At 38.1% G+C, this 16,135-nt stretch overlaps 1 protein-coding gene across 1 annotated transcript in view; it reads right to left on the bottom strand.

Annotated features, from left to right (window-relative positions):
* ANK3 (ankyrin 3) overlaps positions 1-16,135 on the bottom strand; it is a 324,133-nt gene that overhangs the window by 208,173 nt on the left and 99,825 nt on the right. The window contains 3 exon segments of the mRNA XM_060285875.1: positions 7,055-7,153; positions 7,362-7,460; positions 7,931-8,032. Coding sequence (XP_060141858.1) covers positions 7,055-7,153; positions 7,362-7,460; positions 7,931-8,032 — 300 coding nt within the window.

Here is a 16,135-nt window from a genome sequence, read left to right as displayed (position 1 = left end):
TGTGCCCAACTGCCAAGGAACTTGGAAGCAAATGAATACATCCATCTTAAGCTTCTTAGTACAAATACGTTGCATGTATGTTTGTTCTCTAAAACAATGTATTTCACATCTATGAAATACTGTAATATTTTTAAAAACTTATTGTAAGCTATATACACCAAAACAGGTATTTTTCAAACTATAATAAATTCTCTTTGAAAACGATTTTCAGAATTCAGTCCTATCTAACTGAATGATCTGGAAATTTTGTTGTTTACATTATGCAATCTCAAAGAATAAATGTAAATACATTCTAAATTAAATGTTACCAAACATTACTCAAAACTTTGTGATTCAAAAGGTTTAGGTTAATTACTATAAGTATTAATTACTATATGATGAAGAACGTAATTCAGCCTCTGGTAACCTCACTTTTTTGGCTTCTACCTCAGAATTAGGAAGTAAGTTAAAAATATTCTTGATAAAAGTATTATCACGTAAAAAATCTACCATAGCATATATACTTTATTCGTCAGAGAGTTCCTCTATTCTGCTTATTCTATTTTACACATAAATGTAATAAACTAGGTTATTTGGTTGCCAAGCTCAAGATTAGAGACACCAAATTAGAGGCAGTGGAATATGACACAGTAGTCAAGCTTCTTCCTTTTAAATTATTTACCTAGTAACATCACTAAGTTCACTGCTGCTTTGTTCTGTTATGAAAGATTTTATCAATTTTAAACACGAAACCTAGAAAAACTGCAACCCAATGCGTGTGTGTGTGTGTGTGTGTGTGTGTCTGCGTGGGTTTCATCTCTGTCATTCTTCCCAGAGCTATGAAAGAACCTGAAAGCTGTTTAGGATACCCTTTATCATACTGCTATTTTCTCATTTTCTTATCTGACCAAAATGAAAGATTGTTTAATCCTTGGCTGATTTAAATATCTCTTAACCAAAAAAAAAAAGGAAAAATATTAAAAATATTAAAAAGAAAAGAAAGGTGAAAACCAACGTGGATTTTTATCACTTTATGAACTGAGTATATATCTTTCCACATCACCCAAAATTTCCAGATGGAAGATTCAGATTTTAGGAGTAAAGTTCTTAAGGAAAAATTCCAAAATGGATGTCATTCTCTCGGACATAAATATCAAGTAGATAATATATGTCAGTGAATCCTCGACTTCAGGGCAGAGGTCTGCTGTAGTTCAAGTTACCTAAGAAACGCTGGTTCACCTACAAACGCCTGGTTTCTAGCCCAGTGTACCTGCCCTGTTCTGGAGGAAACCTGCCAGAACCAAGCAAACATTGCATGACCCCTGAAGGAAACCCCAAACTAGGCACTGAGGTTTAGGAGATGCTGTTCTTACAGACCTAGAGCTTCCAAAGAGTGGTTCTTAAGAAATACAACTTTTAGATCACTCCGTGTGCCCTTTCCACAATGGCAGAGAGTGAAATGTGTACAACTGGAATTTCTCAGAAATAATACGTAGACACGGGTCACAGTAAGATGGGGCTCTGTAGTGAATAGTTCCCACAATAGCTTTTCTTCTTGTTTTTTGAGTGCTTGCCATTGTACCGCTATTACCCGAAAGCTGGTCATTTTCTGAATGGTCACATTCTTTCATATTGTTTCATTTTTATATATTTTTATGGATATATAATTCACACACCAAAAACCTCACTCTTTCAAAGTGTAAACTTTAGTGTTTTTTTAAGTCTGTTCACAAAGTTGGGCAACCATCCCCACCATCTAACTCCAGAACGTTCCATCACCTCATAAAGGAACCCTGGACCATTAGTATTCATTCCTCATTTGCCCCTCCTCATGTCCTCTGGCAACCACTCATCTGCCTTCCATCTCGATGGATTGGTCTGTAGTAAAAATTTCATGTAAATGGAATCATCCAGTATATGACTTTGAATGGTCTCATTCTACTTCTGCTGACCATATTGACAAAATGGTTTTTGGTGAGGCCTCCATAATGGAAATTTCAATTTTACACTGGGTATTTGAGTGTGTGTGTGTGTGTGTGTGTGTGTGTGTGTGTGTGTGTGTGTTTATTTTGGTCCCTTCCTTTGGCAGTATTGTTTCTGTTTTCTTTAGAGGAACGACATCTTCAGGGATGTGTAGGTAGGACTTGTCTTGGTTGGACTTTGAAGTAAACTGGCCTGCCCTTCTTCAACCACAGGGTGGACGCACGTGCGGCACAGCTCTGCTTGCTCTTCCACGTCTATCCTATGTCCTTCTCAATTCTCTTTTCTACCAAACCTCCCCTCCCCACCCTCGAATGGCCTGTAGGGACTGTATCAAAGGGCAACCTTACCCTTTAGCTTCTGATGAGGTTCTCTCACTCCGACTACCTAGTTTCCAAAGCTTTCTGAAAGCTTCTTTAGCCTTCTATTCTATGGGTTCCTCATACAATTCCAAATTGCTGAAGTTATTTGGATTAAAGCAATAGAAACTAACACGAATTAATACAAATTTTGTTTATTGGGAAAGGATCAACAAGGCGTGAGAACACATACACACTAGTTATGGTTCTAGGAAGATAATTATAAGCATCTTTTTGAAAGAGTGAATAAAAACATTACCATTACTCTCTAGTACAAAGAGGGTTAAGGCACAAGTAATCCAGTGTGGATGACCTAGAGCTGTAATGATTTTTCATGAAATAGTACCTGGATTGGGAAGATGGTAATATTTCAGAAAGAATGTGATTTTTCTCCTAAGAGAAAAAAGTACATCACTGGTTTTATATTAATTTCCTAACTTAGGAAATTTCCAAAACAAAGAGCTGACCAAAAAGGAACATATGGGTGGCCCAATTTACATTTGCTTTTCTGTAGCAACAATACACTGAATTCTCAAAAGGCTCAAGACTGAGTATGCTTTTTGATGTCTGATTTTATCCAATATCTTCAGTACCTTCTGCTCTGATTATGCTGTTATTGTAAGTATTGTAAGTATTGTAAGTATTGTGGAGTTATCATAAGTATGCAAAGTTGCAGACTTATAGTTTTATAGACCGTACTGAGGCATGCTACCTAATACCCACTAAAATAAAACAAAATAAAATAAAAATGAAATGAAACAATATAAATAAGGGCTTAAATTTCATCCATGCAATTTTATCCATCCTAGTTTCCTCCAACCAAGCCTTTGTATATCATAAAGTGCTGTTATTAATTAAAATGTCAAGGGCATGGTGATATATTTGTACTGATTTACATATGGTACTAATGTTTGTGAAGGTTGTTTCCATCAGAGGTGTGCTATTAGTTTAAAGGTCAGAAAGGCTCTATCTGGACCACACCCATTGTCTGACTTCATCAGGACCTGACTGCCCCCCACCCATAGGAAACATTAAAAAACCCAGAAAGGGGCTTCTCTTGTGGTGCAGTGGTTGAGAGTCTGCCTGCCGATGCAGGGGACATGGGTTCGTGTCCCGGTCCGGGAGGATCCCACATGCCGCGGAGCGGCTGGTCCCGTGAGACATGGCCGCTGAGCCTGCGCGTCGGGACCCTGTGCTCCACAATGGGAGAGGCCACAACAGTGAGAGGCTCGCGTACCGCAAAAAAAAAAAAAAAAAAAAAAAAAAAAACCCAGAAAGACAAAGGAAGCATTGGTTTAATTAAAGGGTCTTGTCTTTGTAAAACCACTGTGAAAACCTGTCAATTTAGAATACTTTGATAGTTAAAATATCATATGAAATAGACTTTGCTTCTTTATAAACATAGTTGGTACCTTATATTATGGAATAAAGACAGAGAAGGAGAAAAGCGTAAGGGATGTCATTTGACATGGCAGTGTGAGATTTTTCAAGAGCAAACACTGTTAATCATTGTTGTCCTTCATATAAAGTATTAAGAACTTAGTAGAGTTAAGAAGTTAGGAATCGTAGTAGAGTTCTTTAAAATCACAATTTAGTTATCTAACCCAATTTCTTTCTTAGGGTAGGCCTAAATGATTCCTGGAATGTTAAGTAATATAAGAAAGAGTTAACTAACTTATTAAGACCTAAGATCAAGGCAATGACAAAAATTATTACGAGAATATCCACAAATTCCTAGTGTATAGAGCCTCAGTTCATCAGAACTTGATACTGTCCCATGCCATTTTTATTTTCAAGGAGAATTTTTATATTTAAGGAAGGTGAGGGGCTCTCTTTATGCTGTTTCTTGTTGGCTATTAAATATTGTCTATAGGGTAAAATTTGACTTAGATAGGGATACACTTTCTTGAATAATAATATTCCTGGGATGTTTTAGGTTCTGCCACCAAATGGAATTTCACGGCATTTCAAGGCATTATTGCTTGCTGTTCTTTAAAGTTCCTTTTGAAAAGTTGCTACCAGGAATTATCTTTGAAACTCCATTCTGCTGCATGGTGATCTCATTACTTATTCTGTCCACAGAACGATGCAGTTCAGAAAGCTTCTGGGGGCAGATGTCCAGAGGAAAGGGGGGCAGGTTTTCTGTCAAGTGGGTGGCTGGGTATTCCAAGCACAGCTGCAAGGAACAGAGAATTTCACAGCCCACGTTCTCCTTCCACACTTCATCATCAGGAGAGGATGTGTATACACTGAAATCAAATATGGTTAGGATTTTATTTCGACTACAGCTTCTCCCAGACATTTCAGAGAAGGTTTAAAACCACACCTCCTCTGAACATTAGTCATGAATGTGCATAATGTTTAAAAGAAGGGAAGGTTAATTTTTCCCTCCCTTGGGGGGAAAATAGGAAAATGAAAATGGACTAAAGAGTTTTCCCACTATCTCAGAGCTTAACGCTAGCTATTTTCTAAGTAAAAAATTACAGGGCCATTTAAAAATAATTGGTTGAAAACCACAGTGCTCCTCTTGTGGTCAGCTGGTCTGTATTTCTCTTCAAGTACCATACCTGTCAATATTCAACTTTATATCACTCCTTTCTGGAAAAGCTTTATTACTGTAAGTGAGCTATCAAAGGGAATCAGCACAGGTGGCATAGACCATGTAACAAATGTCCAACCATAGGGAACTAGAGGTTAGACCAATTATACAAGAAATCATGTGGTTGGAAGTACAGTGCCGTTTCTTTTCCACGACACTGTTATTCAATGGCATCAGAGCTTTCATCGCTACAGTGGGAGTAACAAGGGAGAGAATCACTACAATTCTGTGGACCCATAAAATATAAGAGGCTCCTGTTACCCAAACATAATCAGTACTGGAAAAGACTGAGGAAATCAAGTGCATTTAAAGTGGAGATCAAAAGGCCGCAGTAAGTAATGAAAAAAGTTAGACTGACACTTCATCTTGAAAGAAAAAAACAGACTTTGTAAAAATGACTTTATATGATTTAACAAAAGGTAGGTTACAACTGCATTCATGTACAGGTTCTCAGAGTGAATGAAGACTAAACCAACTATGATGTTGGGGGAAAATATGTATGATGTTCTTGCAACAAAATTATATGTCAGCTTGACATCCTTCACTTTTTATTTTCAGAGCATAAGCAAAAAGATAGTCCTTTTGCAAAAACTACTTGGGAACCAAAGCCCTCACCTAATTTTTTTTCTTCATTTAATCTTTTGATTGTCAAATCATTCGAGTTTGAAACACTGTCAGGAAATCATCCAAATTCTTCACACAGTCTGGGCAGCTACTGCCAGAAAGTCACGACACCACAGCAGTCCTCCAGCATCACCCTCCCTGACTTCATGAAATCCTACATCTTTTGCAAAACTTGCAGCTTTGTTCTACAGTCAATTGGTTCAAAATCTAAAACCCTGGGGTAGATACTGACGAACCAGGATAGATGTCAGCCTTCAGCTGGAAAGAATGTTTGAGTAGGGACCAGCTTTAACAACGGTCAGGTCCTTAGAGATGATCACACTAAGTGAAGTAAGTCAGAAAGAGAGAGACAAACACCATATGATGTCACTTATATGCGGAATCTAAAATACGACACAAATGAACCTATCTACGAATCAGACTGAGGTTCATCTGTGTCGTATTTTAGATTCCGCATATAAGTGACATCATATGGTGTTTGTCTCTCTCTTTCTGACTTACTTCACTTAGTGTGATCAATACTCTTGATAAACCATAATGGAAACGAATGTGAAAAAGAATGTGTGTGTATATGTGTGTGTGTGTATATATATATATATATATATATATATATATATATATATATATATATATATATAAAACTGAATCACTTTGCTGCACAGCAGAAATTAAAACACTGTAAATCAACTATACTTCAAAAAAATGGTCAGGTCCTAAGTGGATATTTGTATGTTATGATGGTGTTTGCTCTTCTACACAAGCTCACATCTGTGGGGACATGAATAGTAATGAATAATTTGGATAATAAGGACCTATATTTTTAGAAAAATAAAGTGAACTTAATTTTTTTATACTCAAAGTCTGCCAAATGATAATCTATTGGTATTTTCCTTAGAGCTTCATGGAAGATTCTGAGAGCTTGTAGGAGGATCTTCTGGATGAATTATCAGTGTATATTCATTACTAACAATCTGGAAATTTTAAACTTTGGGGATTTTAAAGTTTCTTCTGCTTGTTTTTTTCTTTTTAATCTGTTTCAGGGAACAACGATGATGCCTGAGTTAGTAAACAGGAATTAACTAGTGTCTTCCCTTTTTTAACTAGATAAAGCACCGATATATTCTGAACTTCTAAGGGTATTTCCTCTTTTATAGGCCTCCTCATTTCCTTTGTCTGTGAGTAAATACTGAGACTGGATCTGAGCTAACATCATAAAACAGAATAAGTCTCTACATTACAGAGGTCCTCTAATCATTTGTGTCTATGACTACTAGCCATACATACCAGTTTTACAGATGGATGCCTTTTAAAAACCTCTACATCTCACACGAAGAGTACTGCAAATGAGGATATATATGAAATTGAATAATCCAGAATAATCTGGTTCTTCATGGGATATAGCTCTTAAGTATTATATTCTTAGAAGATACATGAACCAAGCAAGCACCTGACCCAGAACATTGTTTGTGAATCATTATAACAACATTTCTTGGCAGTAGAGCCGTAGGCTTACCTGGGATTGGGCATTGACATTGGCTCCATTTGTAACCAAGACCTTTACTACCTCTGCTTGCCCTGCCAAAGACGCTATATGCAACGCTGTGTTTCCTTTCTGTAAAACAAAAGGCAAGATACATGAGCTCACCCATCTTTCTCTCTACTTTCAACATTTTACAAAATATCAAATCCCTCTATAAGTTCCCCAAAGAGAACAAGGTTGACAGGTATCTCATGAGAAGCGTGCCCCAATTCTTACCGAGGGCTGAATTCTCACTGAATTGGGCAATTGATATAAAAAGCACAAGATGTGTCATACTGACCTTTGTAGCTGCATCCACGTTGGCTTCTCTCTGTAGCAGCTCAGAAACAACTTCTACATGGCCTTCTTTGGAAGCAAGATGGAGAGCATTCAACCCATTCTGAAGTGAAGGGAAAGCTTTACTCAGCAGGTTGAAAACTGAAGAGTAAACAGTCAACCAAGAACTCCCACCAACAACCACTTGTATGTGTTTAGTGTAGGAACTTGAATTAGGAATAAAAGTACTCATGGCAATTAGATAGGTTGTTCTGATGTCATTACGTACTAAATTTTAGGAATTAGTTATTAAAGGATACATATCTACATTTCTGAATGCTTCTCTAACAAAGCAGACAATAACTTGATAATTCAAGCTGGAGACATTTAATAGAAAACACTGACAAAAAAGAGAAAGTCTTGGTAATATCTAACAAAAGATTTAAGGAGTTTGAAGTCTGGATTTTTAAAATTTTATCTAAAAACTTAAATAACCATTGTAAAGCAATTATACTCCAATAAAGATGTTAAAAAATAAAAAATAAAATAAATAAAATAAAAACTTAAATAACAACAACAATCACCACAACTAACCTGATTGCAAATGTTGATGTCGACTCCATTTTTTATGTAGTCAAGGGCCTTTTCTAAGTGTCCGGCTCGAGCTGCTCTTAAGTAACTTGCATTGGCATCCGACTGAATAAAAAAGAAAAAACATGTTGATGAAAAAAGGAAACTAATATGCATGTTGCTAACTACCCAGAATTATTGTCCAAACTAAAAAGAAAGTAAAACTGAGATTTTTTTCAATTGAACTATTTTATTTCTAACGTGAAAACACTAATAAAAGGTCTTCATAAAGTCACCAGGAAAAGTACAAATTCTTCCAAAGTTAGTTTCAAGTGTATAAAGTTACCCCTTCTGTGATGTCATAACTGATTCTGAACCGAAAGAGAAAATTTCCATGATGTGTAGGTACGTTAAATCAACATACAATTTCATGAAAGTTAAGAAAAATCCTGTAACTTTCTGGTAGTTACATTATTATAAACCTCACTGTTCTCATTAATCAGAAATTTAATTATACAGATGTTGAACTATAAGGCTACACCTGAAACTCATATAATTAAAAAAAAAAGAAATTTAACATCTACTCCATTCTTTTGTACCTCTCCAACTTTTCAATTAATAGCTTCACGAATACATTTAATGTCACACTAGTTTAACAGGAATTTGTGGGTAATGATGTTCTCTTGAATTTTCCTGCAGGACACTGCCATGTGTTGGAACACAGACTATCTGAAAAGCATTCATTTATAAATGTCTACACAGTCTGTGAAGCATACTTTCCATATATTTTCAAGCCAGCTAAATCTACAGCGTGCAGAAAACTTTATCAGAAGCAGTAGCAGGTTCAAACAAAGAAATATATACACATTTTTAAAACAACAAAAGCCAAGTCTGTAATTCATTCACTGAAAGCATACAACTCTGAACTACTGCTAAACTCTGTTACCTACAATTACGCAGCTGAAATCATCTACTACTGAAATTTTTAATAGAAAGAAGGTGATGAGAAGAAAGTCTGCAAAGTTGAGTCTGTACAATTTGTAAAGGAAACTTGCTCCACGTAAAACAACACAGAAGCAGATTTTCTTGAAAGGGCCGCCAAAAACATCACTGGTTATAAATGCAATCATGCAGGGTATGGCTTAAAAGAGGAAAGTGTCTTCCTTCAGCCATTTGCCAACTACGTCCTTCAAACTCCCATTCACTTACCACCTCATCTGTAAAGGCTTCCCAGACTACCAGGCACAGCTTAATTGCTCACTGTTCCCAAGGCACTGATTTCATTGAGCCCTCTCGGTATTTATGACCCAGTATCATAGTTTTTGGTATACCTGTCCTTCTTCCTCCCTAAACTGAAAGCCCTTTAAGAACAAGCAGAGGCAGATTTAAGGGGTAGGCAACTTAAAAAAGTTAGTCACCAAGATGCCAATCTTTGAGGAATACTAATTGAACCCTGGAAATGTACCTGAGATGAAGGAAAGGATCCATCCCTCAGAAGGATCTTTGGTTCTGGTGCGGGTCAATTCAGCTGAGTTGACTTGATCAAGACCTCAGAGAAAAAGGGCACTGTCTTCAGGGTCTCCTCCCTCCCCATGTACAGCAGTGTGCCTCTCTCTGAAGGAGTACTGCTTCTTCTAAATTAGGGCTTCTTAATCTCAGCACTATTGGCATTTTGATCCAGATAATTCTCTGATATGGGGACAGTCCTGGTCAGTGTCTATGTTCACCAGTATTTCCAGCATCTACCAACCAGGTAGAATCTCCTATTTGTGACAACCAAAAATGTCTTCATGTCTCCAAGTTTGCCGGGGTGAAGGGTAAAACCGCCCCTGTTGAGAACCACTGCTCTAAATAAATGGTAAACCAATCTGCTGAAAGACGGTAGGTTTCAAAAGTCTTAAACCTTTGGCCTCCCTGCATTGCCATATGCCTTGACCTAGCACAAGGCAGTGACTCTATGTACAACATCCATCTTTCTCTTTCCTCTGCAGCTGGAAGCATCCCTGGCACACAGCAGGTGCCTATAAATGTTCTGTGAATGAATGAATCAATGAATAAGTAAATTATGTGGAAATAACTGATTATTTCCTAGAATAATACAGGAGGCTTTATTAACAACAACAATAGCAGTTACTTAAGTTACTATGATACAAAGCTGAACAGCAGAGAGCATAAACTGAGCCATGAGTTGGGTATCTGGGAACACACGTAGGTGCTGCTAAAGCAAAATTGGGATTTGAGCCAAGCACGCAGATCATTGAATCAGGGCAGAGAGTTCAGTAAGAGGAAGACAACAGGTTTGGTTCAAATCAGACAAAGAACAAACCAAAGTTTCCAGAAATGTAAAGAAAAATAAAATTCTATCTTTAAACAGCTTTGGTACTTGGAGAAGGTTAGTTTTTGTTTGGTTTGTAAGTTCAGTTAGAAATAAATTAGCTGTGCAAAGATGGGTCATTGTACCATAAAATACCATCTTCTTTGTGCCAGCTCAGTGACTTACCAGGGAATTTGCCCAGAAGGGCTCTGATGCTGTTCTGAAAACAAATGACATGAGTCTGCCTGGATATTTCAACAGCCAAAGATAATAACTGTGAGTTAAGTAAGCACCCCAAACCCTGACTTTGAGTACACAAAAACAGCAGCTAAAGAAGTTCAAAAAGAGGTGTCAGAATTCAAGGAAAGCCCCTGAATTGATTCCAGATCTGAAAAGGTTTGGCATTGCTATATACTGTCATTTTTCTCCCACATTTTCTCATAATTTTCCTACCAGAAATTCTAAAGCAAAACAAAATACAGACAATATAAACCAAATCTTCTAATTCAGTGGTTTCCTACCTATCTGGAGCTCAGATTCTTTAGAGACTAACAAAAGTTAACGAATAAATTCCTTTCCTTCGGGCTTCCCTGGTGGCGCAGTGGTCGAGAGTCCGCCTGCCCATCAGGGAACATGGGTTCGTGCCCCGGTCCGGGAAGGTCCCACATGCCGCGGAGCGGCTGGGCCCGTGAGCCACGGCCGCTGAGACTGCGCGTCCAGAGTCTGTGCTCCGCAACGGGAGAGGCCACAACAGTGAGAGGCCCGCATACCGCAAAAAAAAAAAAAAAAAAAAATTCCTTTCCTTCAACAATTGCACATATATGCATACACATACCAAATCTGCATACACACAGCAAATTTGCATACATACTCCAAATCTGCATACACACATCAAATCTGCATACACACATCAAACATGCATATGCAAACACAACTTCCACGCTACTTCATACGGCTCAGGATTGCTAAGCCTGCTCACAGATTTAGGTTTAAGAACACCTGCTCTAATGATAAAGAATTCTCTGGTGGATACCCTCCCTATATCTATTTCAGCCAATAACCCTGGTATCAAATAATTCTCTGAGGTAGCTAATTTATCACCTGAGAACTTTAGGAAGAAGAAAAAGGACAAAGATTTATTTTCTTCATTTCTCCCGGCCCTCTGTTACGTGCAGACATGTCCAATACACCAATAAATAATAATCAGCCACTGCTTGTACTTCAAAGAAGAAGTCTAGGGAGAGAAAGAGGAAAATACAAAGAAAAAGCAGGAAGAGGGAAATGAAGACTGCCTTGAAGAAACATGACAACTTAGGAAATGCAATTATTACAGCCCACAGACAAAGAACCAAGATCTTCCTTCCACAAATATTTGTTGAACATCAATTTTGAACTAGTCATGCCAACATCTGGCTGTATGGTGGGGAACAAAACAGATGTGGTACCAATGAACACTCGCTGGCCTTCATCTCACCCTTACACTTTCCCAAACTGTGCTGCTTTACTGGCAGGATAAATAATGGAGTCTTCATTTTTTTCTTTTTTCAGATTTGCCTGTAGTACCTATATACTGTTGTTTATTTCCTTAACGTTAAAAATATATACAGTATTTTGTATTAGGCTTAATATCAATGTGTTGCATCTCTTAGCTATCATTCCATCAAGTAACTAGGGGTTACTCTTAACACAGGCTACAGCCTGTTTTTAATCTGGAACATTCTATCCAAACAATGTCTCTTTTAAGCCAATGGTAGACAAATTACTATGGAAGGAAATTAGGTCCCATGAGAGGCTGAGCGCTGTCACATGGAAAGTCATACTGAGGAGACCATTGCCTACAGAGTTAGTTGGTACAAAATGAATATGAGTAAGTTGGTCATCATTTCATTTCCCCCCCGAGATGATGAAAATCTGAAGGAAGGACTTGGAAAACGAAAGTGTCTTTCGCCACTTTGATGTCTTGTCTACTTAGCAATTTTACTAGACAGGAAAGAAATATGAACCTTGTGTGTTTTTCAAGGAAAGTTTCTCAAGGATAGAATCAAACATCATTATAAATTAACCTACTAACTCAGAATTTTCACCTGTACTGAATATTGGTATTATTCAGCAAAAAGCAGTGATTGGAAAAAAATAAGCATTTCTTGAGTGCCAACCTCAGGAATAACTAATACTTCATACCTCTGACTATGTGCTACATACTATTACAAGCAGTTAGATTAACTTAATTATATTATTGGCACTTGATTATATCATTAATCACTTAATATAATATGTAATAATTGTATAAGTACTTATATTAACTTAGTCCTTATAATATTTCCATGAAGTAGTATAGTGGGGTCGAATCATGCTGCCCCCCCCAAATTCATGTCTACTTAGAACTACAGAACATGACCTTATTTGGAAATAGGACCTTTACAGACATAATTCTTTAAGATGAGGTCATACTGGATTAGAATGGGCCCTAAATCCAATGACTGATGTCCTAATAACAAGAGAAGATATACAAATATAGAATCATTATGTTGTACACCTGAAAATAATATAGTGCTACATAGCAATTATATCTCAATTACAAAAAAAGAGGAGGAGACACAGACACATAAGAGAAACCATGTTAAGGGCTTCCCTGGTGGCGCAGTGGTTGAGAGTCCGCCTGCCGATGCAGGGGACACAGGTTCGTGCCCCGGTCCGGGAAGATCCCACATGCCGCGGAGCAGCTGGGCCCGTGAGCCATGGCCGCTGAGCCTGCGCGTCCGGAGCCTGTGCTCTGCAACGGGAGAGGCCACAGCAGTGAGAGGCCGGCGTACCGCAAAAAAAAAAAAAAAAAGAGGAGGAGACACAGACACATAAGAGAAACCATGTTAAAATGGAGGAAGAGACTGGAGTATTGTTGCCTCGAGACAAGGTCTGCCAGGAACCACCAGGAGCTGGAAAAGACAAGGAAGAATCATCCCCTAGAGCCTTTGGAGGGAGTGTGGCACTGAGGACACCTTGATTCTGGACCTCTGGCCTCCAGAACTGTGAAAGATTGATTATTTATTTATTTAAAGATGTTTTTCATGTGGACCATTTTTTAAGTTTTTATTAAAGTTACAATATTGCAACAATATTGCTTCTGTTTAATGTTTTGGTTCTTTGGCTGCAAGGCACGTGGGATCTTAGCTCCCCGACCAGGGATAGAACCTGAACCCACTGCACTGGAAGGCTAAGTCTTAACCACTGGACCACCAGGGAAGTCCCCTATTTATTTATGTGCTGTGGCCGGTGCAGCTTGCGGGATCTTAGTTCCCTAACCGGGGACTGAACCTGGGCCACAGCAGTGGAAGCATCGAGTCCTAACCACTGGACTGCCAGGGAATTCTGAGAATACATTCCATTGTTTTAAGCCACTTAGTTTGTGATGGCTTGTTATGGAAGCCCTAAGAAACGAATGCAAGTAAGCACGACTAGCTCCATTTTATAGATGAGGAAACCGGGCTATAGAATGAATGCCTTTTGCAGAGACACACAGCTTGTGAGTGGCAGGGAATACATTCAGAGAGTCTGACTCCAGAGTCTAGGCTGTTAATCACTACTTTAAGAAAGGGCTTAATAAATATTTGGTCAATAGTCTATGCCCAGTAACTCTTGGTTAATTAGTTCATTCATCTTCCATCAATCAATCCGTCCGTCTGTTCATTCATCCATCGAATTAACTATCTAGGCAATACTTCAGGTACATCCTCGCTAGAGCACAATCCCTTCACTGAGTTCAAGGCTCAAGATCAGGCTAAGAGTAGCTCGCCAGAAGACATGCAGACTGGCGACTCAGTGATACATAACAGAGCTTTGCTCCACTGCCTCTAAACAGCAGGGAGCAGTCTCTGAGGCCTAATAATACCTGATCAACCAATTCTCCAATCCTTTTCCTACATCTCATCTTCCCAACTATCTGGGAACCATGTGAAGCGAAGATGACCCTTCCTGTAAGCTTCAGGTTCTTTTTTTCTACTGGTGTCCTGTTCCCTGCCTACCAACATACTCAGGTGTTTCTTAAACCTAAAGCAAACAAACAAACAAACAAACTACACACATACAATCCAAAAGCCCCTTTCCTTCCAGTCTTCTACCTAGCACCCATGCAAGGCATGTCTGTTTCTCAGTGTGCTAGACTGGTTAATTGGTCTGTATCCCAACAACTCCACTTACTAGCAGTGCTACCTGTGGCAAGTGCCTTAACATATGTGTGCTTCAGTTTTCTCAGCTGTCAAATGGTGATAAACTAATCTACTATTAGAATGAAATTAGTTCATGTAGGGTAATTAACAGGGTGAGTGCACAGCAAGCACTCAATAAATGATTATTATATTATTTTAAAATCATTCTGTGAATATCAAACGTTTTGAAGGATTGGTTTAGGTTAGTCCCACTGCTTCTATATCTTAATACTATTGATAACTCATCTTTGAGTCCCTAGCAATATGGCGTCTCGCACTAATCAATAAAGTCTCTGTATGCAATCACCAATGACCTTGCAATCCTCAAATCCCATTACTTAATTATACTTCTCTCCTCTGAATGTTGAATCATTGGACAGTACTGATCACCTTCTCTTTCTTCAACATCTTCCCTTTAGCTTCTCTCAACTCTTTGTTCACACCTTTGTGTTCCTCACTGCCTCAACCCATCATTGAAAAATGCGCCTTTTCCATTTTCAGATCTCACATTTCTTTCCTTCCTGTTCTCTTTCCCAAAGTGATTTCATCACTATCATGACTTCCACAATTCTTTTTACGCCTAACACTCTATATCTACATTGTGCCCATCTGTATCTATCCTAAAACATTTCCCTTTCCATGTCTCACAATTTCCTCACCTCAACAGCAACAACAAACATTTACTGAGAACACATTTCTGTCACTGCAACTAAGTACTCATGGCAGAGATGTGAGTAATAAACTCCCCTGATCTCCTTATTTCGATTTAAAGGTCCCAGGATTATCCTAACCCCTCAGGCATGCAACTTTGGTGTCAATCGTTTTTATTTTAATTGAGGTATAACTGACATATAACATTATATTAGTTTCAGGTATACAATGACTTCTTATTTGTATATATTGAGAATGATCACCATAATAAGTTTAGTTAACATCCATCACTGTACATGGTTATAATTTTATTTTTCTTGTGTTGAGAGGCGTGAATCCTCAATTACGTCTTCCTTCTTCCCCTCAAACCCGCCCAGAAAGTTACACACGTGAATCCTATCAAATATTCTGTCACTGAGGGCTTTTACAGTTTCCATCTTCCTTTTAAAAAGTGCTTATCAGAATGTGTATCATACACACAAAAGACGGCATAAAACATACACGAACAGTTTAAAGAAAAATCGTAAAAGCAATACCCACATACCTGGTCAGCTCAAGAATCAAAGTTACAAGCAGCTTTGTAGACCTCCAGTGAGCCCTTCCTTAACTGGCTCTCCAAAGGCATCTTCTGTTCTAGTTAATCATTCTCATGACTTTCTTTATAGTTTTAACATCTACATAAACCTTGATAAGCCAAATATGATATAATTGGCTACCTTAGCACTCTCTATAAGTAGAATCATACATTATGATGTATATGATGTATACATTAGGATATATATACACATTATATATAATACATCATATATAATCATACATTATATATCTTTCTGTGACATGTTTCTTTTGTCTAATGCTGTATTAGAGTCATCCTTGTTGACACGTGTAACTGCAGTAGATTTGTCACTGCTGCTGCAGAAGATATCGTTATGCGACTGTAACAGAATCCATCCACTGTGGAGCTGTTAACTGTGCTGCTCCTGTCTACTATGAACGGTGCCGCCATGAACATTATAGCACCAGTTCTGGTACACACAGGCAAGATACTAAGGTATATACCTA

The sequence above is a fragment of the Globicephala melas genome, chromosome 16, assembly GCF_963455315.2.
Source record: "Globicephala melas chromosome 16, mGloMel1.2, whole genome shotgun sequence".
NCBI lineage: Eukaryota > Metazoa > Chordata > Mammalia > Artiodactyla > Delphinidae > Globicephala > Globicephala melas.
The sequence above is the reverse complement of the archived record's forward strand: the minus strand, read 5'-3'. Positions and strand labels throughout refer to the sequence as shown.